Source organism: Rhinoraja longicauda, chromosome 5, assembly GCF_053455715.1.
Source record: "Rhinoraja longicauda isolate Sanriku21f chromosome 5, sRhiLon1.1, whole genome shotgun sequence".
In the NCBI taxonomy this organism is placed as follows: domain Eukaryota; kingdom Metazoa; phylum Chordata; class Chondrichthyes; order Rajiformes; family Arhynchobatidae; genus Rhinoraja; species Rhinoraja longicauda.
Genome location: NC_135957.1, coordinates 22,421,367 through 22,447,727, shown reverse-complemented (window position 1 = coordinate 22,447,727; position 26,361 = coordinate 22,421,367). Strand labels below are relative to the sequence as shown.

Sequence of the window (26,361 nt, the reverse complement as noted above, 5' to 3'; positions counted from 1 at the left end):
TCCCCAAATTTGGAGACCAAAACTGCACACAGTACTCCAGGTGTGGTCTCACTAGGGCCCTGTACAACTGCAAAAGGACCTCTTTGCTCCTATACTCAACTCTTGTCATGAAGGCCAACATGCCATTAGCTTTCTTCACTGCCTGCTGTACCTGCATGCTTACTCGCAGACATTACTCCCAATGTCATGATAAAATTAATTAACAGTAGGATAAACACATGCACGGAAAGATATACCAAGTAGTAGAGAGGCACAATCTACTGTTTTATTTACTAAACAGAGAATTACATGAAATGCCAACTCACAAACATAAACTATGCTTTTTGAGGCATTGAAGAAAGGAATACTAAAATTAATGGCAACATTTTCTCATTAAAGTTTCTGAAGGGAGGCTCTCTTCCCATTTATATTGAGACTGAGGAAATTTGGCATGTCTCCAATGACTCTTACAAACTTCTGCAGATGCACCGTATTGTTGGGTTTCATCACACTTGGTTGGGGATATCACAAAATGCTGGAGTGACTCAGCAAGTCAGGCAGCATCTAGGAGAGAGGGAATGGGCGACGTTTCGGGTCGAGACCCTTCTTCAGACTGATGTCAGGGGGCGGGACAAAGAAAGGATATAGGTGGAGACAGGAAGACAGTGGGAGAACTGGGAAAGGGGAGGTAAAGAGAGGGACAGAGGAACTATCTAAAGTTTTTTTTAGATTTAGAGATACAGCGCAGAAACAGGCACTTCGGCCCACCGGGTCCGCGCTGCCCAGCGATCCCTGCACACTAACACTATCCTACACCCACTAGGGACAATTTTTACATTTGCCCAGCCAATTAACCTACAAACCTGCACGTCTTTGGAGTGTGGGAGAAAACCGAAGATCTCGGAGAAAACCCACGCAGGTCACGGGGAGAACGTACAAACTCCGTACAGACGGCGCCCATAGTCAGGATCGAACCTGAGTCTCCGGCGCTGCAACTCTACCACTGCAAGGCAACAACTCTACTGCTGCGCCACCGTGTCGGTGTTGGAGAAGTCAATGTTCATACCGCTGGGCTGTAAGCTGCCCAAGCGAAATATGAGGTGCTGTTCCTCCAATTTCCGGTGGCCTCACTATGGCACTGGAGGAGGCCCATGACAGAAAGGTGAGACTGGGAGTAGGAGGGGGAGTTGAAATGCTCAGCCACCGGGAGATCAAACTTCTGCAGATGCACCGTATTGAGAGGTAGGTTAAGGTGCCCTACCCTTTCCCCTCACCTCTCTTTATCCGTTTTCACCCCCTACTCTATCAGTCTGAAGAAAGGTTCCAACTGGGAGGCACCCCTGGAACAGAAAGATGAGATAGACAGAGAGAGACAGACAGGGAGTCGTTGGTTCGCGGGAACTGCTCCATTAGACTGAGTGCACTGGCCTACCGGAGTTTGGAGTTTGAATAATGGCGCCAGCATATCTATGAAAAAGGAATTTCACTGTGCAGTTGCATATGTGACAAATAAAGCATTATTGGACCCTAAAATAGACACAAAATGCTATTAACTCAGCGGGACTGGCAGGATCTCTGGAGAAAAGGAATGGGTGAGACGTTTTGGGTCGAGAACCTTCCTCAGACTGAGTCTACCGTCTGTTTAAACCAGCATCTGCAGTTCCTTCCTGCACACATTGAACCCTAAATGATCCATTTCTCTCCGCAGATGCTGCCTGGCCCGCTGAGATCCTCCAATGCGTTATTTTTATTTGCTCAAGACAATAGACAATAGACAATAGGTGCAGGAGGAGGCCATTCGGCCCTTCGAGCCAGCACCGCCATTCAATGTGATCATGGCTGATCATTCTCAATCAGTACCCCGTTCCTGCCTTCTCCCCATACCCCCTGACTCCGCTATCCTTAAGAGCTCTATCTAGCTCTCTCTTGAATGCATTCAGAGAATTGGCCTCCACTGCCTTCTGAGGCAGAGAATTCCACAGATTCACAACTCTCTGACTGAAAAAGTTTTTCCTCATCTCCGTTCTAAATGGCCTACCCCTTATTCTTAAACTGTGGACCCTTGTTCTGGACTCCCCCAACATTGGGAACATGTTTCCTGCCTCTAACGTGTCCAACCCCTTAATAATCTTATATGTTTCGATAAGATCCCCTCTCATCCTTCTAAATGAAGACTCCAGCACCTGCTGTCTCAGGTGTATCTGGTGATGTGGAGTAAAGCTCTCCGCCAGGTGAAGCGCAGTGGGCGGCTGTGCAGTGTTGGGCCCGCCGTGTTTGTCGAGGGCGCTGTGGCAGGAGTTTGCTCTTCACTGATTCCCCTCTTGCTCTCCGAGTCACCGGCAAAGCCGACAGCTGCCAGCGTTGGCAACCGAGGATGGAGCCGCGGCGGGCGGCAGGGTCGCTCATCCTGCCCGCGGGACCCGGCTCCCTCTGCTTCAACAAGGACGAGTTTCTGAAGGTAAATGGACTGCATCCCCCGCAGCCCGGGTGGACGGCGGCCTGGGCCTGTGCACCCACAGCCCCCGGATACCGCCTTCACACCGCCTCGGCCCCGGCCCATAACAGACACCAGCCCGGGTGGACGGCCTGGGCCTGGGCCTGGGCATGGGCCTGTGCACCCACAGCCCCCGGATACCGCCTTCACACCGCCTCGGCCCCGGCCCCGGCCCACAACAGACACCAGCCCGGGTGGACGGCCTGGGCCTGTGCCTGGGCACGGGCCTGTGCACCCACAGCCCGGATACCGCCTTCACACCGCCTCGGCCCCGGCCCACAACAGACACCAGCCCGGGCCCACCGACTACTCCTCTCCCCGGCCCGTTCCCAGAGCAATAACGCATCAAACCACTTCCACGGCGTTTAAAAGGGTCGCAGTTTAAAGCCACGTCCAAGAATCATTGCTTCACTCCTTGCACTGAGAACCTCGGCCGGGAATACATCAGGAAATGATGGGGTTGGGGGGGGGGAGAGAAACAAAGTTAATGTTTCACAAAATGCTGGAGTAACTCAGCGGGTCAGGCAACATCTCAGGAGAGAAGGAATGGGTGACGTTTCGGGTCGAGACCCTCCTTCAGACTGAAGAAGGGTCTCGACCCGAAACGTCACCCATTCCTTCTCTTCAGAGATGCTGCCTGGCCTGCTGAGTTACTCCAGCATTTTGTGAATAAATACCTTCGATTTGTACCAACATCTGCAGTTATTTTCTTACAAGTTAATGTTTCAGGTTAATTTCACTTCCTCGGAAAGCGTGGGAAGGATGGATAGGACACAGGGAACATCTTTGATACGGCGAGGCCAGCGTCAAGAGTGTTTCATTAAAAGGAACTGCAGATGATGGTTCACCCGAAAGGTCGGCACAAAATGTTGGAGTAACTCAGCGGGTCATGCAGCATCTCGAGAACATCATGGATAGGTGATGTTTTGGGTCAGGGAGACGGGCTACTGGTAGTGGGGAGAGCGGCAAAGAAACTAGAAACAAATGGAAAAACAAGACAAATCAGGGCCGCCAAGAGATGCCCTCAGGCGAGGAGGTTCCCTGATAGCCGATTGTTGGATAGAGACAGATGTGAGCCCAAGAGGGATATAAGGTTGCGAACTGTGAAGCTGATTAACGGACTTTTAGTTGAGAAAGGGGGGTAAGAAACTGGTGCAACATCAGACAAGTTTCAGGAGAAGGGAGTGAATGGGGGGTGGGGGCAGGAAATGTAAGGAGGGGAGAAGTGTTGGGGGGGGGGGGGGGAGGGGGGGTGAGAGGAGGAAGAGAGGTGTTTGTAGAAGTTACCTAAAATTGGAGAATTCAACATTCATGCCGTTGGGTTGTAAACTACTCAAGCGAAATGTGAGGTGTTGCTCCTCCAATTTGCGTTTGGCCTCACTCTGACAATGGAGGAGGCCTGGGACAGAAAGGTCAGTGTGAGAATGGAAAGGGGAATTAAAGTGGTTAGCAACCAGGAGATCCAATAGTGTAGGAATATAACTGCAGATGCTGGTACAAATCGAAGGTATCACAAAATGCTGGAGTAACTCAGCAGGTCAGGCAGCATCTAGAAGCATGCTGCCTGACCTGCTGAGTTACCCCAGCATTGGGAGATCCAGTAGGCTTTGGTGGACTGAGCTCAAGTGTTTGGCAAAGCAGTCGTTGAATCTATGCTTGGTCTTGACCACATCAGGAACACCTGATGCAGTAGATGAGTTTTGATGAAGTGCATATGAACCACATTCTCGCTGGAAGGACTGCTGGGTCCCTGGATGTCGAGGGAGGAGGTATAAGGACAGGTGTGACATCTCCTGTGGTTGCAGGAGAAATTACCTGGTGAGGAGGTGGTTTGGGCTGGAAGGGATGAGTGAGCTAAGGAATTGCAGAGAGAGCTATCTCTGTGGAAGGTGGAAAGTGGTGGAGATGGCAAGATGTGATTAGTGGTGGCATCACATTGGAGGTGACGGAAGTGTCGGTGGATAATGTGTCGGATGCGGAGGCTGCTTGGGTGAAATGTGAGGACCAGAGGAACTCTGTCCTTTTTGCATCCGGGGAGAAAGGGAGCAAGAGCAGAACTCGGGGACACAAGAAAGAGGGATGAGGGATTCATCTATGACAGCTGGGAGGGGAGGGAGGGGGACGAAAAACATATTTTCTAAAGAATGAGGGCATCTCTGATGTCCTCTGGAAAGCCTCACCTTGGTAGCAAATGCGGCAGAGACATGGGAGTTGTGAGAAGGGGATAGAATTTTTGCAAGGGGTAGGGTGGGAAGAATTGTAGTCAAGATAACTGGGAGTTGGTAGGTTTGTAGTAGATGACAATCAATAGTGTGTCTCCTGTGATGGAGTCAGAGAGAGTCACGAAAGGGGAGAGTGGTGTCAAAGATATGCCAGGTAAATGTGAGGGCAGGGTGGTAGTGGTGAATTGTTTAATTCATAAGTGTTTAATTGTTATATGTACCAGCAACAGAACAATTAAAACATCACCCATTCCTTCTCTCCAGAGATGCTGCCTGTCCTGCTAAGTTATTCCAGCATTTTGTGTGTTTCTTTGGTGTAAAACGCTATCTGCAGTTCCTTCATATACAATTAAATTCTTGCTGCAGTTTAACACTAATGCAATAACACACAGATAAATTCATAATAATCAGTAATGCAATAAATTAATAACCATATTACTAGGTAACCACAATAATGCAAACTCGAAGTCTAGTATAACCAAAATCACAGTCCTTAGAAGATCATAGTTGCTGAGGTAATGGTTTGTGTTGAGCAGTGATCGAGAGCCTGAGTATTGTTTTGAAGAAGCTGTTCATGAACCTGATAGTCACAGTTTTCGGTCTCCTGTACCTTGGTTGACATGGGGATAAGTAACAGGTTCTCTGGTTAAATGGGTGAATGGGGGCAGTTGAAAACCAGTTATGCAAAGTAAGAATCATAGGGGCATACCTATGCTTTCATAGTCTTTCAGCCCACAAAGTCCATGTTGACCATCAACTGTCTGTTAACACTAATCCTACATAAAACACATTAAAAAAAATTACATGAGCATCAACTTTCCCCAGAATGTACTACTCACTAGAAAGTGTAATTTGTCACAAATAGCAGGCTGTTATCTTAGGCTACTTTTTTTTGCCTTGATGTCTCTGTGATGGATTTTAAACAGTTAATCCCTTTCCTTAAATTATTCTATGTCACCTCTTCTTACAACTTGCTTAAAAAAATAAGTTGTCTGTCTTCCCTGTACAATCTATCACATAGATTTTTTGTGTGAACCTGGTTAAGAATTCACCCATATAAGTTTTCATTGTGCTCATCCAAAGATCGGCTGATGCACATTTTCCCGAAGCCAGTTGGGAATTCTTAATCAACAATTGTGCACAGTACCTGTTACAGCTAATTATAAAGAGTAGACACAAGGAGCTGCAGATGCTGATTTACAAAAAAAGAAGACACAGTGCTGGAGTAACTCAGCGGGTCAGGCAGCATCTCCAGAAGACATGGATAGGCAATGTTTCAAGTCAGGAAGGGTCTGAAGAAAGGTCTTGATCCAAAAAGTCACTGATCTATGTCCTCCAGAGATGCTGCCTAACCTGTTGAGTTACTGCAGCAGTATAGCTAATTATATGTCTCCTTAGTTCAATATTAATCCTGCTTTTGATGACTTCAGTTGTATTAGAGAAATGGAACTAAGTAAGATTGAACTTTCTTTTGGTCTGTTGTCTAAGAAGCACTTTTGAAACCTTTCCTATCCTGAGTTTTGTCATTTCTTAGAAGTATCAGAATCGTGTATCCATAAAGCCTTATTTATTTCTGAAAGGAGCAATCTTTTATGAATAAGGTGGCATTTCTATAAAATAGCAGTAATTGTTCATATTCTGAATTTTTGTTGTAAAAGATAGATTTATTTCACAGGCGAAAAAATGATTTGTGTTGTATGACATGCTTGTTTTTTAATTTGCAGGATAATTTTGATGTGGATCAGTTTGTATCTGAATGCAGAAAGCATGTCCAGTTGGAGACACTTCGCGATGATCTGGAACTTTATTACAAGCTCTTGAAAACTGCTATGGTGGAACTGATAAACAAAGACTATGCAGACTTTGTCAACCTTTCCACCAATCTGGTAAAACTCTTTAAACTGAATCTTTGTGATTTTGGCTGGTTTGCATTGCCTTCACTTTTTTTACTGTTTTCTTTTTCAGGTTGGTATGGACAAAGCCTTGAATCACCTGACAGTACCACTGGGTCAGTTAAGAGAAGAGGTGATGGTATGTCTTTACATTTCATACTTGCGTACTTGTTATTTTTTATAGTATTGGCGCTGATTGACAATGAGTGATTGATTGAAAGATACAGTTTTGTGATCAAAAAGACTATCGCGAAACAGTACCTTCGGCCCGCTGAGTCCGTGGCGACCATCGATCACCCGTTCATACTAGTTCTATTTTATCCCAATTTCTCATCTGTTCCCTGCATAAGGTGCAATTTACAGAGGTCAATTAGCCTACAAACCAGCACATCTTTTGGATGTGCGAGGAAACCACAACACCTGGAGGAAACCCATGCAGGTACAGGGAGAACTCCACTCAGACAGCAGCCGAAGTCAGGATAGAACCCGGGTCACTGGCACCATGAGGCAGCAGCTCTACAAGCTGTGCTACTGTTATGAACCATGAGAAACCAAACTTAGCTTTTGTAACTTTGTCTGGAAATAGTGGCAGTTTCATGTTAAAGCGTCAGATTAAGTTACTGATTTCTACTAGCTTTCCTACATTGTGGATTTTTTAAAATTTCTGACAAAGCACATAATATTAAAAGTGGGAATGGAATATTTTATCACAGATCAAATGATTTCAAAGTCTAGATGTAGCATAACTCCTTACAATATTGCGCCTAAACCTCTGCATCTACCAGCATTAATTTCTGAATTTCACACATTCATTGGCCTTTGTGTGAGATCATCAAGAATAATAATCCTTTATTCGTCCCACAACGGGGAAATTTGCAGGGTTACAGCAGCAAAGTGGAAAACAAAAATAAATAAGCATTCATTAAAAAATAAAATAACGGTAATTATCTTTATTTACTGGTCTGCTGGGAGCAGTGCTGATTGTGCAGTCTGACGGCAGCAGGAAGGAAGGACCTTCGATATCTCTCCTTCAACACTTGGGGTGAAGAAGTTTGTCACTGAAGGAGCTGCTCAGTGCAGTGACAGTGTCCTGCATGGGGTGGGAGTCGTTGTCCAGCAGTGAAGATAGCTTTGCCATCATCCTCCTCTTTCCCACCGCCTGCACTGAGTCGAGGGGGCATCCCAGGACAGAGCTGGCCTTCTTGATCAGTTTATCAAGTCTCTTCCTATCAGCAGTTGAGATGCTGCTGCTCCAGCAGACCACTCCATAGAAAATGGCTGATGCCACCACAGTGTCGAAGAAGGATCTCAGGAGTGCCCCCTGCACTCCGAAGGACCTGAGTCTCCTCAGCTTATTTGCTTTCATACATGCCAAGTGTAGCCACAATATTTTGCTTTTGTGAGGCTCTTTAGCTCTTGTTACATGCTTTGCTCCTAACGAAGTGATAATCTGTTTAATCACAAAGCATGATTCTCAATTCTGTATCACTAATATGTTCTCCTGGTCTGAGTTTTAATATGACCCGAAAGCAAACCAATAGTTGCTAGAAATTCGAAATAAAAATAGAAAGCAGAAAATGCTGTAAATACTCAGCAGGTCAGGCCGCATATGTAGAGAGTGAAACCGCGTTAATGTTTCGTGTCAATTGCCTTTAGCTTGGTTTTGAAGATAGGCAACATTCAGGAATGGACTGATAAGTGTCAGTTGGACACTTGGGTAGATGGATGAAACCAAACATGAAAGAGGAATGTGGCCCAGCCTATGACTGAGCTCAGATATCAGAAACCTGATTGAGCATAAATCAAATATTTGCTAACCACAGAAACCATATGGATTGCCCTTTAATTCTCAATGAAGAAGTTATACATTAAAAGTGTTTAAATAAACATGAAACTTTGAATAGTTCAGTTTTGTTGGTTCTTATGCAAATAATGCAACATGTCAAAAAATCCAAAGGTTAATACTGGTGTTCTCTGTATTCGGCTTGATTCCCTCTGCAGTTTCCTACAGGAACTTTAAGAAAGGCAGCAAATAAATGGCTCCGTTTTCTGGAGCTCCTGTTGTAGATTGATTTAATTAAACATTTGAGATGCAAACAAAGACTTTAGCTTATCTAACTAATCATTGTTGCCCCCAGTGCAGGTGTGAGGGAGTGAATGTACGGCATTAGATTTGTAACTATATTAATGAATTCAGACAATATTTAGAGCAACACACTTCAAACATAATGGAATTTGCACCTCGTGTACCCTTCCACCCCTGTTTTAGTTATATGCCTCTTTTAAGGTCCAATTTCTCTTTGTCACACAGAGCCTGAAGCTGGCAGTTAGCGAAGGGATTCAAGCAATAGATGACCGTCTGACAAAAGAAGACGACATCAGAAAGAAAAAGGTGGGGCTGCAAACATGCAACTGAATAGACTCAATGGGTTGCTGTGATGCAGGTGTAATGGTATAATAAGAATCGTAATCCTAATCTGAACCTTAATATATTTTCAATTCATCTATTTCTTTCAAAAATATACATTCCCTTTGGTAAGCACTACAATTTATTATTATTAAAATAATGAAGTAATTATAGTGCTTTTCACTATCTCAGGACTTTCTAAGTATCTGATATACCGTGGGAAATTAATAATCCATTGTGCATATAGCAAGGACTCACAAACAGCAAAGTGATAAAGACCAGATAATATGTTATTGACTTTGGAAGCTGAATGCATTTTGTCCAGGAAATCAAGGAGAAATCAGTGTTTTCCCTTGAATTCCTCTATTGGATAGGTTATGCTGACTTTTGCAAGTACAAGATAAGCCTGCAGATAGATCCAAGAGTCCAGCTGTCAACTCAGCATTACTCTGGAATGTTAGTTTTTTTTTTGTAGCATTTGATATCTTATTTTATGATGCTTATCTTGTACTTGCAAAAGTTTTTTTGTTTTCTACCTTGAATTATATGTTGAATTCTCTCCTGATGGGCACTAAATAAAGAGTTAAATTGACTTAATTTCCTCTTTTTCCCATAGCCATAGTTGATCGAATCCTCATGTATTTTCTTAATTTCCCACACATCTGCATTGATCTCCTTCCCTCAGCAGAAGAGCAATAGTGTTCTCATGGTCATCACTTTTCTGCCCAACAACGGCCATTTTCAACACTACATCCTCTAACATTTCTACCAGCTCCTACATGATCCCACCATCAGTAACATCTTCCCCACAACCCCTCCTCTTCTTTGCGTAGGGACTGCTCACTGAGGATTCCTTGGTCTGCTCATCCCTCCCCTCCCACCCTCCTCACCCTGTCCCACTGCAACCAAAAAAGGTGTAACACCAATCACCTTTATTCCAATCACTCATTTCCAACCCCCTTCCTACCCTTTACCACTATCTAGGGCCCTAAACAGTCCTTCCAGCGGAGGCGGCTGTTCCAGTTCATCTGCATCACTTCTAAAAGGAGTCCTTTTTGAGGAGAACTATGCTCTGCCTGCAACAACCACGTCAAGCTTCCGGCTGCGTTATTTTAACTCTCCTTCCCCTCTCCCAAATTGATCTGCCAGCCCTTGGTCTTCTCCATGGCTACAAATACAAATTGGAAGTACCACATTTCATGTTCTACTTGGACAGGGTACAAACCAAAGTATGAATTTTGCAATCTCGGGTAACCCAACACCCTGCTATTCTCCTCTCTCACACACTCACCTATCTACCTGGTTTTCTCTTCTTTTTGATCATCTCTCCCATTTCCTGCCCTCACTTGGTTCCATCTGCCCTTTATCCCCTTCCCATCTGACTCAACCTACTGTCTTCCCGCCTTTGTCTCACATGCCTCCTCCTTGCCTGATTCCATCTGCCCATCATCCCCTCCCCACCTGGTTCCATCTATTACCTAAAATTCTCTATCCCATGCCCCTTATTTACTGCTATATATTGGCAATATTTCCTGTTAAGAATCAATTAGTTGTCATATGTATTGTAAGAGAACAATGAAATTCTTACTTGCAGCAGCTCCTCTCAGTCCTAATGCAAATCTCAACCCGAAATGTCAGCTTGCACATTTTGATTCCACAGATGTTGCTTGACCCACTGTGTTTTTCTAGTGTTCTGTTTTTGTTCTGGATTTCAGAACCTGCAGTCTCTTTTATCTCCAATTTGATTAATACTGTTGTTTGGTTGCACAGAGTACACATCCTCCTTTTGCCAAATGCATCTGTATTTTGATTGGGCTGGATGGTGTTACTCGGTGTTTAGAGTAGGCAGCAAGCGAAGGGGTTCATCCGATACCCTAATCCTGTGGCACTGGAGGTGTTTATTTGCGACTCATGAGTGAGCAATCTGTTTATTGAATCCTCCGAAAGGCAATCTATTTAATGCAGCCAAAGGAAATAAAGGATCCTTCAAGAAATTTGAAGTTTATCCTCAGCTGTTTTGCAAGCAGTTTGCAATCATTAAAGAGCATGAAATAAACATGAAACCAATGACCACAGAGTAGCAGAAGCCAATGTAGGAAGAATAGCAGTATCTGTCTGGGAGGATAAAGTAAGGAAGTGAAAATATGAAACACAATTACAGAAATCACACATGTCATTTAGTTGATTCACTTTTTTCTCTGCACTAATGCAGTGAACTGTTGGGAGCATTTCAGTTTTTGGTTCAGCTATCCAGTAATTTTAATTTTAATTTTCATCTGTACGAAGTTCCAATAACACCCTTTTTGTCTCTTTGCATGATTTCATTTCCTCCGTTCTTAGTTAGCTCCTTGCATCAGACATATCCTAATATGTTCATTATCATTTGCAAGTTTTTGACCAATTGACATTGCATTTGTGAATCCATTTGTTAAAGAAAAGTAAGGGACCATTGGATTGATCTAATTCGACAGTGTAACAATATAGAATAATCCTCATGTACACACAGCGTGATTACCCCCATTTCAGCCATGTTAAGATCTGAGAAGCCGAGTTACTCATTGGATAATTTTAGGGAAGATTTAGAGGGGATCTTCAAATTTCTTGTTGGCATTAGTGTTATGTACCACCGTTTTTGGTTCACAAAGATTGAGACAGCAAAGATAAGGTGTATTAACGCTTGAAATTAGTTTTCATATGCTTTCACAATTCTTGTGATTCTCATTCAGATTGTATGAAACTCCATTGTGTTAAAGACTTGTGTTTGTGATTAAACACCCAGATGAGATGGTCCTTCATTAGTATTAGACATTGCCTTAGCTCAAGACATTTAAAATAATTGAAAAACTCTGTTATATGTCGATAGCACCTTTCACAACCTTGGAATAGCTCTCAATTCATTTATAGCCCATGAAATCTAATTACATTTATAATTTAGGAAATGTAATTTGAAAGCAATAAAGTTCCACTAACAACAACTGGATGAACAGCTAAAATATATTAAGTGATGGATTTGAGATAACATACTAATGAGAAATACTCCCAAAGTTTTCTTTTTCCTTAGTGTCATACGGTCTTTTGTGTTCACTTGAATGAGCTGATGGGATGTGGGTTTAATGAATCATCCAAAAGATAATCCCTCAAAGCGTAACACTTCAGTGCTGCATTAGTGTCAGTCTGGATTACGTGTGCAACAAAAACCTTTGCCCGCAAAAGCAAAATAATTATGACTGAACTGCATTGTTGTAACTGGCAGATTGTTCATGAATTGTAGATAAGCAATATCCACTAAGTACACTTCAGTTTCAGCACTTGAGTAGATTCCTTTTCAGTAAATAGACACAAAAAGCTGGAGTAACTCAGCGGGTCAGACAGCATCTCTGTAGAAAAGGAATAGGTGACGTTTCAGGTCGAGACCCTTCTTCACACTGAGAGTCAGGGGAGAGGGAGACTAGAGATATGGAAGAGATAAAGAAATTGTAGAATGGCTCATTGTTAGCTGAGAGGAAGGTGACAAGGAGGCATAAAATCAGTGCAATAATCAGGACAGTGAAACTGGTCGCAGAACTAGGGTGGGGGAGGGACGGAGAGAGAGGACAAGCAAGGGTTTCATGAGAAATCAATATACCACTGGGTTGTAAACTGCCCAATTGAAATATGAGGTTCTGTTCCAGACCTCCCAACCCTTCCGAATTTGGCGGAAAGTTTCCGCTTATTTCATTTCCGCGATTCCGATTTTACCTCACATTTTTCCGCAAAACACATACCTCGCCGCTCGCCCTGCCTCTCGCTCCGCCCCGCCTCACGCCGCTGGCCTCGCCTCGTCACTGTCCCAGTCTCACCTCGCCGCTGGCCCGGCCTCACATCGTCGCTGGCCCCGCCTCACCTCGCCGCTCGCCTGCCCCCTGGCCCCGACTCGCTGCTGGCCTCACCTCACCTTGCCTCTGGCCTCGACTCACCTCGCCCCTTGCCTCGCCGCTGGCCCCGACTCACCTCGCCGCTGGCCCCGACTCGCCTTGCCGCTGGGCTTGCCTCGCTGCGTAGCGCGAGGCTCGTTGATGTTGAGAGGAGATGGGGTGCGGGGTAGGGGGCAGGGGGGTGGAGGAAGGGAGGGGGGAGTGGGGGTTGTGGGGGTGGAGGAAGGATGGGGAGAGTGGGGGTGGAGGAAGGGAGGGGGGAGTGGGAGTGGGAGAGGATGGGAGTGGGGGTGGGAGAGGATGGGAGGAGGAAGGAGGGAAGGGGGAGTGGAGGTGGGAGGAAAGGTGGGGAGGGGAGGGCGGGAGTGGGGGAAAAGGGAGAGGGGAGTAGGGAAGTAGGCGGGAGTGGGGAGGGGTGGAAGTCAGGAGAGGGGGGAGGGGAGTAGGGGGGAGTGGGGGTAGAGTGGGAATGGGGGGGAGGGGTGTGGGGGGTGAGGGTAGTGGAGGGGGTGTGGGTAATGGGGAGGAGTGGGGGATGGGGGGCATGGACTGTTGTGCTTTGCTGTTGAAGACCACTGGAGCAAGTATGTCTTCAATGAAATTAGGTTTGTGCATTTTTAAATGAAACTCTTTCTTCATAACTTAGTCATACATTTTGTGTACGGAAAAAGCAAAATAGAGAAAACAAAACAAAACAATTTTTTCTTTGTGTTGTTAAAAGTATTTCTGTTCAAGTAGAATGGCCCTATCTTTTCGCAGTGATGGAAAAATTTCAACTAGGTGAAAATTTTTGTGCATGGGTGAAACTTTTATATACATCCCCAACAGCTAGAATATTAACTAATCAAATGCTGTCATCTAAATTTCATTTAGCTAGGGGTTGTAGACAAGGATGTCCACTATCACCACTTTTATTTGCCCTAATTATAGAACCACTTGCTGAGAGTATTAGATCAAATTCACATATTTATGGCTACAACACTAAACATACAACCAATAAAATTTCTTTATATGCGGATGATGTATTAATATATATTACAAAGCCAGAAATTAGCATTCCGAATTTATTAAATCTCATAACTCAATTTGGTTCATTTTCAGGTTATAGAATTAACTGGTATAAAAGTGAAATTATGCCAATAATGGAGCATAATCCGGCCATACTTCAACAATTTCCTTTCAAAATTGCCTATGAAAAGTTTAAATATCTTGGAATTTACGTGACTAGGAAATATACTTCTTTATTTAAATCAAATTTTCCTCCTTTACTTGCTAAATTACACAGAAATATCCAATTTTGGAAAACACTTCCTATATCATTAGTTGGTCGTAGTAATGCTATAAAGATGATCTTTCTGCCACAGCTACTATACTTATTTCAAGCAATTCCGATCTACCTTCCAAAAAAGTTTTTAAAAAAAATTGATTCAATTGTTACTAATTTTATTTGGGACTACAAGACTCATAGAATAAATAAAAGACACTTATGTAAGTCTAAAATTAATGGAGGAATTGCTTTACCTAACTTTTTATTTTATTATTGGGCGGTTAATATTAAAAATATAACCTGCTGGTTGGATGATTCTGATCAACAACCGGATTGGTTAAAGATGGAGAAAGAGGATTGTTTACCATTCGATATTGGTGCGATCCTCTTAGCTCCAATAAATTTAAATAAAAAAACATATGGAGGTAATCCCATTATACATAGTGTTATCCGTACCTGGAAACAATTAAAGCTTACGTTAAAATTGAGTAAATTATCTGTTTTCCTTCCTATTGCGAATAATCCTTCTTTTAAACCGTCTGTCTTAGATAGAGGCTTTGCTCAATGGAAAAGTTATGGAATCAAAAGGTTGGGAGATCTTTACCATAAGGGAACTTTTCTTTCGTTTCAGGAGTTACAGCAGAAGTATGGATTACATGTTAATAATTATTTTAGATATTTACAACTTAGAGATTATGTAAAATCACACATGCAAGAATATAAGTTTAGAGGTCCAGAAACACTTGATGTATGCCTGAATCGACATTATAACTCAAATAAATTAATATCTTTTATTTACAATATTCTCCTTGACATTGACATTCCGTCATCAGAATCTTATAGACGAGCATGGGAGGACGAATTGAATCAATTTATAATGCAAGATATATGGGATGAAAGTTTACAACATATACATCAATGTTCATTGAATACTAGACATTCCTTAATACAATTTAAAATAATACATAGATTACATTATTCGAAGACGAAATTAAATAGGATTTTTCCTAGTATCTCTCCTATGTGTGATAAATGTCAATTTCAAGAAGCTAATTTAACTCATATTTTCGTAACTTGTATAAAAATGCAAAACTTCTGGTTGGAGATTTTTAAAATAGTTTCTAAAGTTATTAATAAAAAATTAGATATGGACCCAAAATTAATTATATTAGGATTATCAGAACATACTACAAATTTTACAGTAAGTCAGGTACATTTTCTTGATTACAGTCTAATAACTGCGAAAAAACTAATACTTAAATTTTGGAAAAAACCAATAACCCCCACAATTAAAATGTGGACTATGGAAATGACAGAGACCCTGCATTTGGAAAAAATAAGGTTTGCCCTAATCGACAAACCTGAGTTATTTTTTAAAATATGGTCTCCATTTATTGAATTTTTAGAAAAGTAAATGGGTTTGGCACAGGACTAAAATAAAAAAAAAAAATTTAAATAAAAAGTTGAAACTTGAGTTGGGGGTTGGATGTACAGCTGTGGTTTTTGTCTCCCGGATCTACTCCCGTTAATTTTTATTGTTAGATCCTTTTTTCTTTTTTTTTTAACCCTCTTACTCTCTTTCCCCAAGTTTATAGTTTTATATTTTTATTTTTACTTTCTCTCTTTAAAAATTTAAAAATTGAAGCTATGTAAGAATGTTGTAACAAATGTGTTTTTTCTTATTTCGATTTGTACATATGCTTTTCAAAAAAAAAAAAAAAAAAAAAAAAGTATTTCTGTTCAGTAACCTTTATAAATAGCAGAATATACTCATGATAGGCCTGACATTGTACATGTAGTCCAAGAACTACAGACTGTTGGAAATAATAGTCGTTTTTCACACATGAATGTAGCACAACATGTAAGCGCATTTGGCGTGCATACTTTTTTGGCTGAAAAGTTGCATTACACGCCATATTATGAATTTTGATGTAAAATTCTGAATTTTGGACATCAAAATTCTGAATTTGTAAAATTAAATGTTGGGAAGTCTGCTGTTCCTCCAATTTGCTTTGAGCCTCACTCTGACAGTGGAGGAGGCCCTGGATAGAAAGGTCAGTATGGGAATGGGAATAGGAGGGGGAGTTAAAGTGTTTAGCAAATGGGAGATCAGGTAGGCCTAGGCTGACTGAGCGGAGTGGTTCAGCGAAACGATTGCCGAACCTACGCTTGGTCTCGTCGATAGTTCAGGAAGTTCATCCTTGGAAATCAATCATTTATTTCATTTGTGCAATGTATCAAATAAGAGATGTCATAGAAACATAGAAAATAGGTGCAGGAGTAGGCCATTCGGCCCTTCGAGCCAGCCCCGCCATTCAATATGATCATGGTTGATCATCCAGAATCAGTACCCCGTTCCTGCTTTCTCCCCATATCCCTTGATTCCATTAGCTCTAAGAGCTATAGCTATCTCTTGAATAGATCCAGTGAATTGGCCTCCATTGCTTTCTGTAGCAGATCTGAATATTGAGACTAGAAATTGTTTAAGCACTAAATAAAATATTAATCATAAATGTAAATTATAAATTAAATATAAATCATATATGTGGTCTTTTGCAGATGTGCGTGTTAAGACTGCTTCAAGTAATACGATCAGTTGAAAAAATTGAGAAGATCCTTCACTCTCAATCTTCCAAAGAGGCATCACCCTTAGAAGCAAGTGGGTAAGTGTTGCATTCTCATAACATCACAGCCAAGCATGTGTTAACGTCATCCAGTGTCACCACTTGCCAGTTTGTGTAAGCCTCTCTTGTGTAAGATTCTATTAAGCATGGATCCAAATGTCATCCTCGGGTTTAGTGCACAATAGAGCAGGCCACAGCATGTGAAAATTTTGTGGAGTACCTAGATTCAGTCCACAGAGGTGTCTCACAGTACAATACAATACAATATATCTTTATTGTCATTGTACAGGGGTACAACGAGATTGGGAATGCAACTTCCATTCGATGCAATAAATTAGTTAGCTAATCAACAGAAATTTAGACTACCCAGAGAAACAAAATTAGAGTTTAAACAGTATAAAGTGCAAATAGGTCTGTGTCGGGTCACTGTTCGACGTGACCATCCGAAGGAGACAGTTCATGGGGGGGCACTCAGCAGGACCAGTTCAGAGCAGCTATAGCTCTGGGGATGAAGCTGTTCCTAAGTCTGGAGGTGCGGGCGTAGAAGGCCTTGTAACATCTGCCGGATGGTAGAAGTTCGAACAGACTATAGCAAGGGTGTGAGGAGTCTTTATGAATGCTGGTGGCTTTCCTGAGGCATCGTGTGTTGTAGACGCACTCCAAGGCTGGAAGCTGCATTCCGATAATCTTCTGAGCTCTGTAGACTACCCACTGAAGAGCTCTTCTCTCCATGCAGCTGATATACCACAGGGATGCCATGCGTTAGGATGCTCTCTGTGGTGCAGCGGTAGAAGGTCGTCAGCAGCTGTTGGGGCAGACCAGTCTTTTTCAGTGTTCTTAGGAAAAACAGTCGTTGCTGTGCCTTCTTGACCAGCGCAGCGGTGTTAGAGGACCATGTGAGGTCCTCCGAAATGTGTGTGTGCCCAGAAACATGAAGCTGGACACTCTCTCCACACTGTCCCCGTTGATAAAGATTGGAGCGTATTCCCCATTATGTGACCTCCTGAAGTTGATGATCAGCTCCTTGGTCTTCGAGGTGTTTAGGGACAGGTTGTTATCTGAGCACCAGTCCGTCAGCTTATGCACCTCCGCTCTGTAGTGTGTTTCATCACCGTTGGTGATCAGCCCGATCACTGTTGTGTCGTCTGCAAACAACAATGGTGTTGGTAGCGAATGCAGGAACACAGTCGTGTGTGAAGAGGTTGTAGAGCATGGGGCTCAATACACAGCCTTGTGGTGTGCCGGTACTCAGGGTGATAGTGGAGAACAGGTGCGGGCCCAGTCTCACGACCTGTGGTCGCTCCATCAGGAAATTCAGGATCCAGTTGCATAACGATGAGCTGAGGCAAAGCTGGTGGAGTTTGGTGTTGAGCTTGGTGGGGATGACCGTGTTGAAGACAGAGCTATAGTCTATGAATAGCATCCTCACGTACGTGCCCTGTCTCTCCAGGTGAGTCAGGACAGTGTGAAGAGCCAGAGAGATGGCGTCCTCTGGATCTGTTTGCCCTGTATGCAAATTGATGCGAGTCCAGTGAGGCAGGGATGCTGGATTTGATGTGTGAGAGGACCAGCCTTTCAAAGCACTTCATGATTATTGGTGTTAGGGCAACCAGACGGTAGTCGTTCAGGGTGATGATTTTTGTTTTTGCCACAAGAAGCCGATGTGTTGATTTCCCAGTGCTTCCATGTAAGTGACACTCTGTTTGCTGAAATAATTTTAGGACAGATAAAGTCCTAGTTCCAGACAACCTTGTTCCCGATCACCTTATCCTCTTTTCCTTCAACTGCTAATTTTTAGTTTAGTTTAGTTTGGAGTTACAGCTGAGTCCGCGCCGACCAGCGAACCCCACACATTAACACTTTCTACACACACCAAGGACAATTTACATATATACCAAGCCAATTAACCTACAAACATTTACGTCTTTGGAGTGTGGGAGGAAACTGAAGATCTCGGAGAAAACCCAGGCAGGTCACGGGGAGAACGTACAACCTCCGTACAGACAAGCACTCGTAGTCAGGATCAAACCCAGGACCCGGGGCTCTGGCGCTGTAAGGCAGCAACTCTACCTCTGCGCAACTGTGCCGCCCATCTTGATTTGCTCTGAAATCCTGACAATCTTTGTTTTAAAAGCTCTTTTTTGTGATGTACAATTGACACTCTGTTGTGGAATGAGAAGGCAGTGCTGTATATCCAGCTTATCTGACTGCAAGTGCGCTTATCGCCAGACTGCTGTCCTTAGGAAAATTTGAAATCTGCCATCCCTTGATGTTGTGTTAACCTGGTAAGTTAGAGCCACCCTAAATAGTGCCCTCTGGAAGATTTGTACTTAAGTCAATCTTATCATTTCACACTGAAAATTGTCAAAGTCGCATTTGCCACGGTCCAGATTTAACCTCTTTCTCTCCTGCACTTCGTCATAGACTGGAGTGTACAAAGGAATTAAGATGGCTTTTGATGTTATTTGAAGATGTGATTGATTTTTAAAATATCTTCATTTATTAATTTCTTTCTCCTTTTTCCACAGTGCGCCCTTAGCTGGACAAATGCTGGAAAGGATTGGCACAGAGTTTAACCAGTTACATTTTCATGCAGTGCAAAGCAAAGGGATGCCCCTTTTGGACAAAGTGAGACCTGTAAGTGTGCAATTCTGTGCCTGGTTTGATGTAACGGGAGCAGTTAATGTAAATGAAGGAAAGAGCCATTTCATTTCATACCCCCATTTGTAAAAGCAAGCTGACTGTGGCCATAAGGAGTACATAATGCTTTTATAAAATAGAAGCAATCAGTAGAAGCCAGTTTCAGGGAACCTTCTGATAAAATTCTGCTGGTGCATGTGGATGATGGAGATGTTGTCCAGTATCTTTATTTTTGCATGAGGTGATTCTCTGCAACAACCAAGTGGGAATGAAAAATATACCTTGCAGAATTTTGTCCCTGTATTTAAAGATTCTTCATTTTCAACATTTATTAATTGGCCCTGAAATTTCCAAAGATTTAGAGAACATTGCATAGCGATCGTGGAGGATTCGGGCAATCTGGTTTCTAGGGCTCCATGGGATCAGCGTGCTGTGTGTCAACACTGTTTGTGCTCGGTTTGATGGCTCTGCTGGTTTCTTCCAGCTTTCCAATACATTGGAAGGTAGACATATCACATATATATTCCAACATGAAATACGTAAGGGGAATATGTTTTTCTCATTGCATAATAAAAGGAGACCAATCAACTCCTCAAATTTGTATACGAAAGAACTGCAGATGCAGAAGGTAGACACAAAATGCTGGAGTAACTCAGCGGGACAGGCAGTATCTCTGGAGAAAAGGAATGGGTGACGTTTCGTGTCGAGACCCTTCTTCAGGTCTCAGAAGTCTGAAGAAGGGTCTCGACCCAAAACATCACCCATTCCTTCTCTCCTCAAACTTGTACCTCATTTCATTTCTGATCTCTACCTTAACTTTATTTGCCTGCTATGTTTCCATAACTCTTACTTAATACAATGGCCAAATCAAAAACATAACAGTTCCAGTTTTACAGTTTTCATTTGATCCCTGATAGAGACTTTAATTTTTCAGCTTCACGTTTTGTAAAGGTAAAGAAATGCTTACTAGCATCTCTCCTGAATGATTCCTTCCAATTTTAAACCTGTCTCCATGTCCTGGGCTTCACTTCCAGAAGAAATCATTTCTTTCTCTCTCTCTTTTCCCTATAGCAACCAACTTTAAACACCTCAGTTAACTCTTTCCTTGCAAATGTATAACTAATGTAATATTGGGTGTGTATCCCATTAAGAGTCATTGCATGTGACCAACTACTCTTAAATGTTACCTTGTTAGTGACAAGTTTGACAGAACCAGTGTTAGCCTGCCTGATAGTGGGTAAAACAATTCTATTTTCTCTTTAAATTCTTCTGTTTAGTAATTTGTTAATTTAATAATGATGCAGTTTTTCCGTTAATCCTTTTGATTTTGATTTTCCTTTTGATTTTCAGTTTTTGATCTTTTGGTATTGCATGTTGTAATTTTTAATCCCAAATCTGTGTATATGTGCAGCATTGACATCGTGCTTACTAAACTTTGCAGCGAATTGCTGGGATCACAGCCATGCTTCAGCAATCCCTGGAAGGACTATTGTTGGAAGGTTTGCAGACTGCCAATGCTGAGATTGTCCGCCCTTGTCTCAGGACCTATGCCACCATAGACAAAACAAGGGATGCAGAAGCACTGATTGGCCAGGTTCTTGTGAAACCATATGTGGAGGAGGTGAGTGAGTGAATTATTATTCCAAGTATATGAGGAAATGTTTCACATTTGACCATGAATCTGATTTTTTTGTTTTAAAGACCCTCATTTGTATTTCAAGCAAAGCTGCAGTGTTTAGAGGGGATTAGTATTCAGGAGTGGAAGTGAAATGGTATGAGGGAAAAGGGAATTGGGGAGCAGGCTGGGGAGAAAGGTGGGAAGGCTGTCCCAGAAGACAAGTAAATGCTGATCTTACCATTTACCTTTCAAAGGTACTTATTCACAAAATGCTGGAGTAACTCAGCAGGTCAGGCAGCATCTCGGGAGAGAAGGAGTGGGTAACGTTTCGGGTCGTGTCCCTTCTTTTCTCCTTACCATTTATGTTTTATCATTCACCATTCTATTTTTCTATCTTTTTAAAGATGTATCAATAAATATATGCTTTTGTAGGCTTTTTTATTCTATAATTTATTTTCTATAACTTAGCAGTTTCCCTTAACTTTGTGACCCAAATATTGCCATTTGTTGGATTCAGTTGCTTATTAACCAATCTTTTTATTGGTTTAAAAGTGAAGACTATTCCTTCTTCCAGGTAATCAGTGAAGATTTTGTTCAGTCTCGGGCAAATGGTCTTAAAGAGATGTATGGCAAACTGCTGGACTTCATTCCCAACCATTGCCGTCTCCTTCAGGTGGTAACTGGGGGAGCAATAACCGGGTGAGTTATCTGCAACTAAAATATTCCGGCAAGTCCCAACACAAGTAGATAGATGAGCTTAAAAGAACTGGTGATAGGCACACAATGTTGGAGTAACTCAGTGGGACCGGCAGCAGCTCTGGGGAGAAGGAATGGGTGACCTTTTTAGGTCGAAACCCTTCTTCAGATGGGGTCTGAAAACTTTCAAAAAACTGGTAGCTGACATGATTAGGACAGACAAAACTGCAAAAGATTTAATAGTCACATTATTTTAGTGATAATATGCAGAGGTAGGCAGATATATTTGTTTCTGAGAGAAATTCTGCTTAACCATACAAACATTACATGCATTGTTCTTAAAAATATTTATCCTTTGACATCTTGTGGCTCTGGTTTAGAGCTAGCTGCCATTGCCCATGATTCCTCAGTGAGGACCAAGGAATCACTGGGTACCACTTGGCTTGTTGGGCAAGAGGGTCGGTCCACTTTGCTCCCTCACACTTGAGCAGCACCACATGCAGCCCTCTGAAGGTCTCAACCCGAAATGTCACCCATTCCTTCTCTCCAGAGATGCTGCCTGACCCGCTGAGTTACTCCAGCATTTTGTGTCTACCTTCGATTTAAACCAGCATCTGCAGTTCTTTCCTACACATGCAGCCCTTAAAGTTGGCTTCGACGACTCACAGAAGCAGACCCACCAATCCACAGATGACTTTTCAGTGGTAACATCAAGTAACTTTTGAAGGTAGTTGATTACTCCCAGTGTTTTTCTTACTCTCTGGTCACTTATCCCTGACCAGGCCCATTCACTTTGATCCCTTTGTGAACTATTACTATTACCTCTGTAACGATTTATCTCTCTCTTTCTGCCACTATCTCTTCTCCCTTTTCTCCTCAATGTCCACTTCATTCTTCTGAGGTCAGTGTCTGGAGCATGAGGTTAGCACATTGAATGAGTGAGTGAGGCGGCAAACAGCGCAAATACGAGCCAAAATATTGCAGGATGCTAATATTTAACAAAGGTTTCTATTCTATGCACATTTAATATTCTGAAAATGTTCCTTCAATACTGTGTCTTTTACTAGTAGCAGTTTACAGCTGGTATCATCTGGTTATGTTAACTTCATGAAAAATGAACCTTTGAACAACATAGAAGGAAGAGAGGGACAGAGGAACTATCTAAAGTTGGAGGTCAATGTTCATACGTTGGGCTGCAAGCTGCCCAAGCGAAATATGAGGTGCTGTTCCTACAATTTCCGGTGGGCCTCACTACGGCACTGGAGGAGGCCCATGACAGAAAGGTCAGACTGGGAGTGGGAGGGTGAGTTGAAGTGCTCAGCCACCGGGAGATCAGGTTGGTTAAGGCGGACTGAGCCAAGGTGTTGAGCAAAACGATCTCCGAGCCTGCGTTTGGTCTCGCCGATGTAGAGAAATTGATATCTAGAGCAGCGGATACAATAGATGAGGTTGGAGGAGGTGCAGGTGAACCTCCGTCTCACCTGGAAAGACTGTTTGGGTCCTTGGATGGAGTTGAGGGGGGAGGTAAAGGGACAGGTGTTGCATCTCCTGCGGTTGCAGGGGAAAGTGCCAGGGGAGGGGGTGGTTTGTGTAGGAAGGGACGAGTGGACCAGGGAGTTACGGAGGGAACAGTCTCTGTGGAACGTAGAAAGGGGAGGAGATGGGAAGATGTGGCCAATAGTGGGGTCCCGTTGGAGGTGACGGAAATGTTGGAGCATGATTTGTTGGATACGCTGGCTGATGGGGTGAAAGGTGAGGACAGGGGGGATTCTGTCCTTGTTACGAATGGGGGGAGGGGGAGCAAGAGCGGAGCTGCGGAATATAGAGGAGGCCCTAGTGAGAGCCTCGTCTATAATGGAAGAGGGGAAGCCCCGTTTCCTGAAGAATGAGGACATCTCTGAAGCCCTAGTGTGAAACACCTCATCCCGGGAGCAGATGCGGCGTAGACGGAGGAATTGGGAGTAGGGGATAGACCTTTTACAGGAGTCAGGGTGGGAAGAGGTGTAGTCCAGATAGCTGTTGGAGTCAGGGAGTTTGTAGTAGATGTTAGTCACTAGTCTGTCTCCTGTGATGGAGATGGTGAGGTCCAGAAATGGTAGGGAGATGTCGGAGATGGTCCAAGTATATTTAAGAGCAGGATGGAAATTGGTGGTGAAATGTATGAAGTCAGTGAGTTCTGCATGGGTACAAGAGATAGCACCAATGGAAAAGCACCAACCTCATCTATTGTATCCGCTGCTCTAGATGTCAACTTCTCTACATCGGCGAGACCAAACGCAGGCTCGACGATCGTTTCGCTCAACACCTTTGCTCAGTCTGCCTTAACCAACCTGATCTTCCGGTGGCTGAGCACTTCAACTCCCCCTCCCACTCCCAGTCTGACCTTTCTGTCATGGGCCTCCTCCAGTGCCATAGTGAGGCCCACCGGAAATTGGAGGAACAGCACCTCATATTTTGCTTGGGCAGCTTGCAGCCCAGCGGTATGACCATTGACTTCTCCAACTTTAGATAGTTCCTCTGTCCCTCTCTTCCCCTCCCCCTTCCCAGTTCTCCCTCTATCTTTCTGTCTCCACCTATATCCTTCCTTTGTCCCGCTCCCCTGACATCAATCTGAAGAAGGGTTTCGACCCGAAAGGTCACCCATTCCTTCTCTCCTGAGATGCTGCCTGACCTGCTGAGTTACTCCAGCATTTTGTGAATAAATACTGATTTATACCAGCATCTGCAGTTATTTTCCTACACTTAGATAGTTCCTCTGTCCCTCTCTCCCCCCCCCCCCTCCCCTTCCCAGTTCTCCCACTGTCTTCCTGTCTTTTTTGAGGATGTAACTAGGAAAATTGACAGGGGAGAGTCAGTGGATGTGGTGTACCTCGACTTTCAGAAAGCCTTCGACAAGGTCCCACATAGGAGATTAGTGGGCAAAATTAGGGCACATGGTATTGGGGGTAGGGTACTGACATGGATAGAAAATTGGTTGACAGACAGAAAGCAAAGAGTGGGCATAAATGGGTCCCTTTCGGAATGGCAGGCAGTGACCAGTGGGGTACCGCAAGGTTCGGTGCTGGGACCCCAGCTATTTACGATATACATTAATGACTTAGACGAAGGGATTAAAAGTACCATTAGCAAATTTGCAGATGATACTAAGCTGGGGGGTAGTGTGAATTGTGAGGAAGATGCAATAAGGCTGCAGGGTGACTTGGACAGGTTGTGTGAGTGGGCGGATACATGGCAGATGCAGTTTAATGTAGATAAGTGTGAGGTTATTCACTTTGGAAGTAAGAATAGAAAGGCAGATTATTATCTGAATGGTGTCAAGTTAGGAGGAGGGGGTGTTCAACGAGATCTGGGTGTCCTAGTGCATCAGTCAATGAAAGGAAGCATGCAGGTACAGCAGGCAGTGAAGAAAGCCAATGGAATGTTGGCCTTCGTAACAAGAGGAGTTGAGTATAGGAGCAAAGAGGTCCTTCTACAGTTGTACCGGGCCCTGGTGAGACCGCACCTGGAGTACTGTGTGCAGTTTTGGTCTCCAAATTTGAGGAAGGATATTCTTGCTATGGAGGGCGTGCAGCGTAGGTTCACTAGGTTAATTCCCGGAATGGCGGGACTGTCGTATGTTGAAAGGCTGGAGCGATTGGGCTTGTATACACTGGAATTTAGAAGGATGAGGGGGGATCTTATTGAAACATATAAGATAATTAGGGGATTGGACACATTAGAGGCAGGAAACATGTTCCCAATGTTGGGGGAGTCCAGAACAAGGGGCCACAGTTTAAGAATAAGGGGTAGGCCATTTAGAACGGAGATGAGGAAGAACTTTTTCAGTCAGAGAGTGGTGAAGGTGTGGAATTCTCTGCCTCAGAAGGCAGTGGAGGCCAGTTCGTTGGATGCTTTCAAGAGAGAGCTGGATAGAGCTCTTAAGGATAGCGGAGTGAGGGGGTATGGGGAGAAGGCAGGAACGGGGTACTGATTGAGAGTGATCAGCCATGATCGCATTGAATGGCGGTGTTGGCTCGAAGGGCTGAATGGCCTACTCCTGCACCTATTGTCTATTGTCTATTGTCCACCTATATCCTTTTTTTGTCCCGCCCCCCTGACATCAGTCTGAAGAAGGGTCTCGACCCGAAACGTCACCCATTCCCTCTCTCCTAGATGCTGCCTGACCTCCTGAGTTACTCCAGCATTTTGTGATACCTTCAATTTGTACCAGCATCTGCAGTTATTTCGTACACTATTTGAACAATATAGAATCATTATGTGTGGACAAATGTAGATTATATTATTCATGAGTTAACAGTAACTAAATGTAAAACAAAGGGAAAACTTGGCACAGGTCTTCCGGAAGGTGAAAGCTATGATTTGATGGAATGGCTAAAGAGCAGTCAACGTGGCAGAGAGAGACAGAGGTACAAGAAACTGCAACTGCTGGATTCTGGAGCAAAAGAATTGGAGAGCTGCTGGTGGAACTCAGTGGGACTGGCAGCATTTGTGAAGGGAAATGAACAGTCGACACGTCCGGTCCACATTAAGGGTCTAGACCCAAAGCAATGACTGCTTATTTCCCTCCACAGATGTTGCCTGATTGGCTGACGCCCTTCAACAATTCTC

At 43.4% G+C, this 26,361-nt stretch overlaps 1 protein-coding gene across 1 annotated transcript in view; it reads left to right on the top strand.

The window, feature by feature from the left end:
• The first annotated feature begins 2,281 nt into the window (after positions 1-2,281).
• cog2 (component of oligomeric golgi complex 2) overlaps positions 2,282-26,361 on the top strand; it is a 43,122-nt gene continuing 19,042 nt past the window's right edge. The window contains exons 1-8 of the mRNA XM_078399054.1: positions 2,282-2,437; positions 6,420-6,581; positions 6,661-6,726; positions 8,899-8,979; positions 16,735-16,838; positions 19,328-19,436; positions 20,881-21,060; positions 21,632-21,756. Coding sequence (XP_078255180.1) covers positions 2,354-2,437; positions 6,420-6,581; positions 6,661-6,726; positions 8,899-8,979; positions 16,735-16,838; positions 19,328-19,436; positions 20,881-21,060; positions 21,632-21,756 — 911 coding nt within the window. The 5' untranslated portion in view covers positions 2,282-2,353. The remainder of the gene's footprint in view (positions 2,438-6,419; positions 6,582-6,660; positions 6,727-8,898; positions 8,980-16,734; positions 16,839-19,327; positions 19,437-20,880; positions 21,061-21,631; positions 21,757-26,361) is intronic.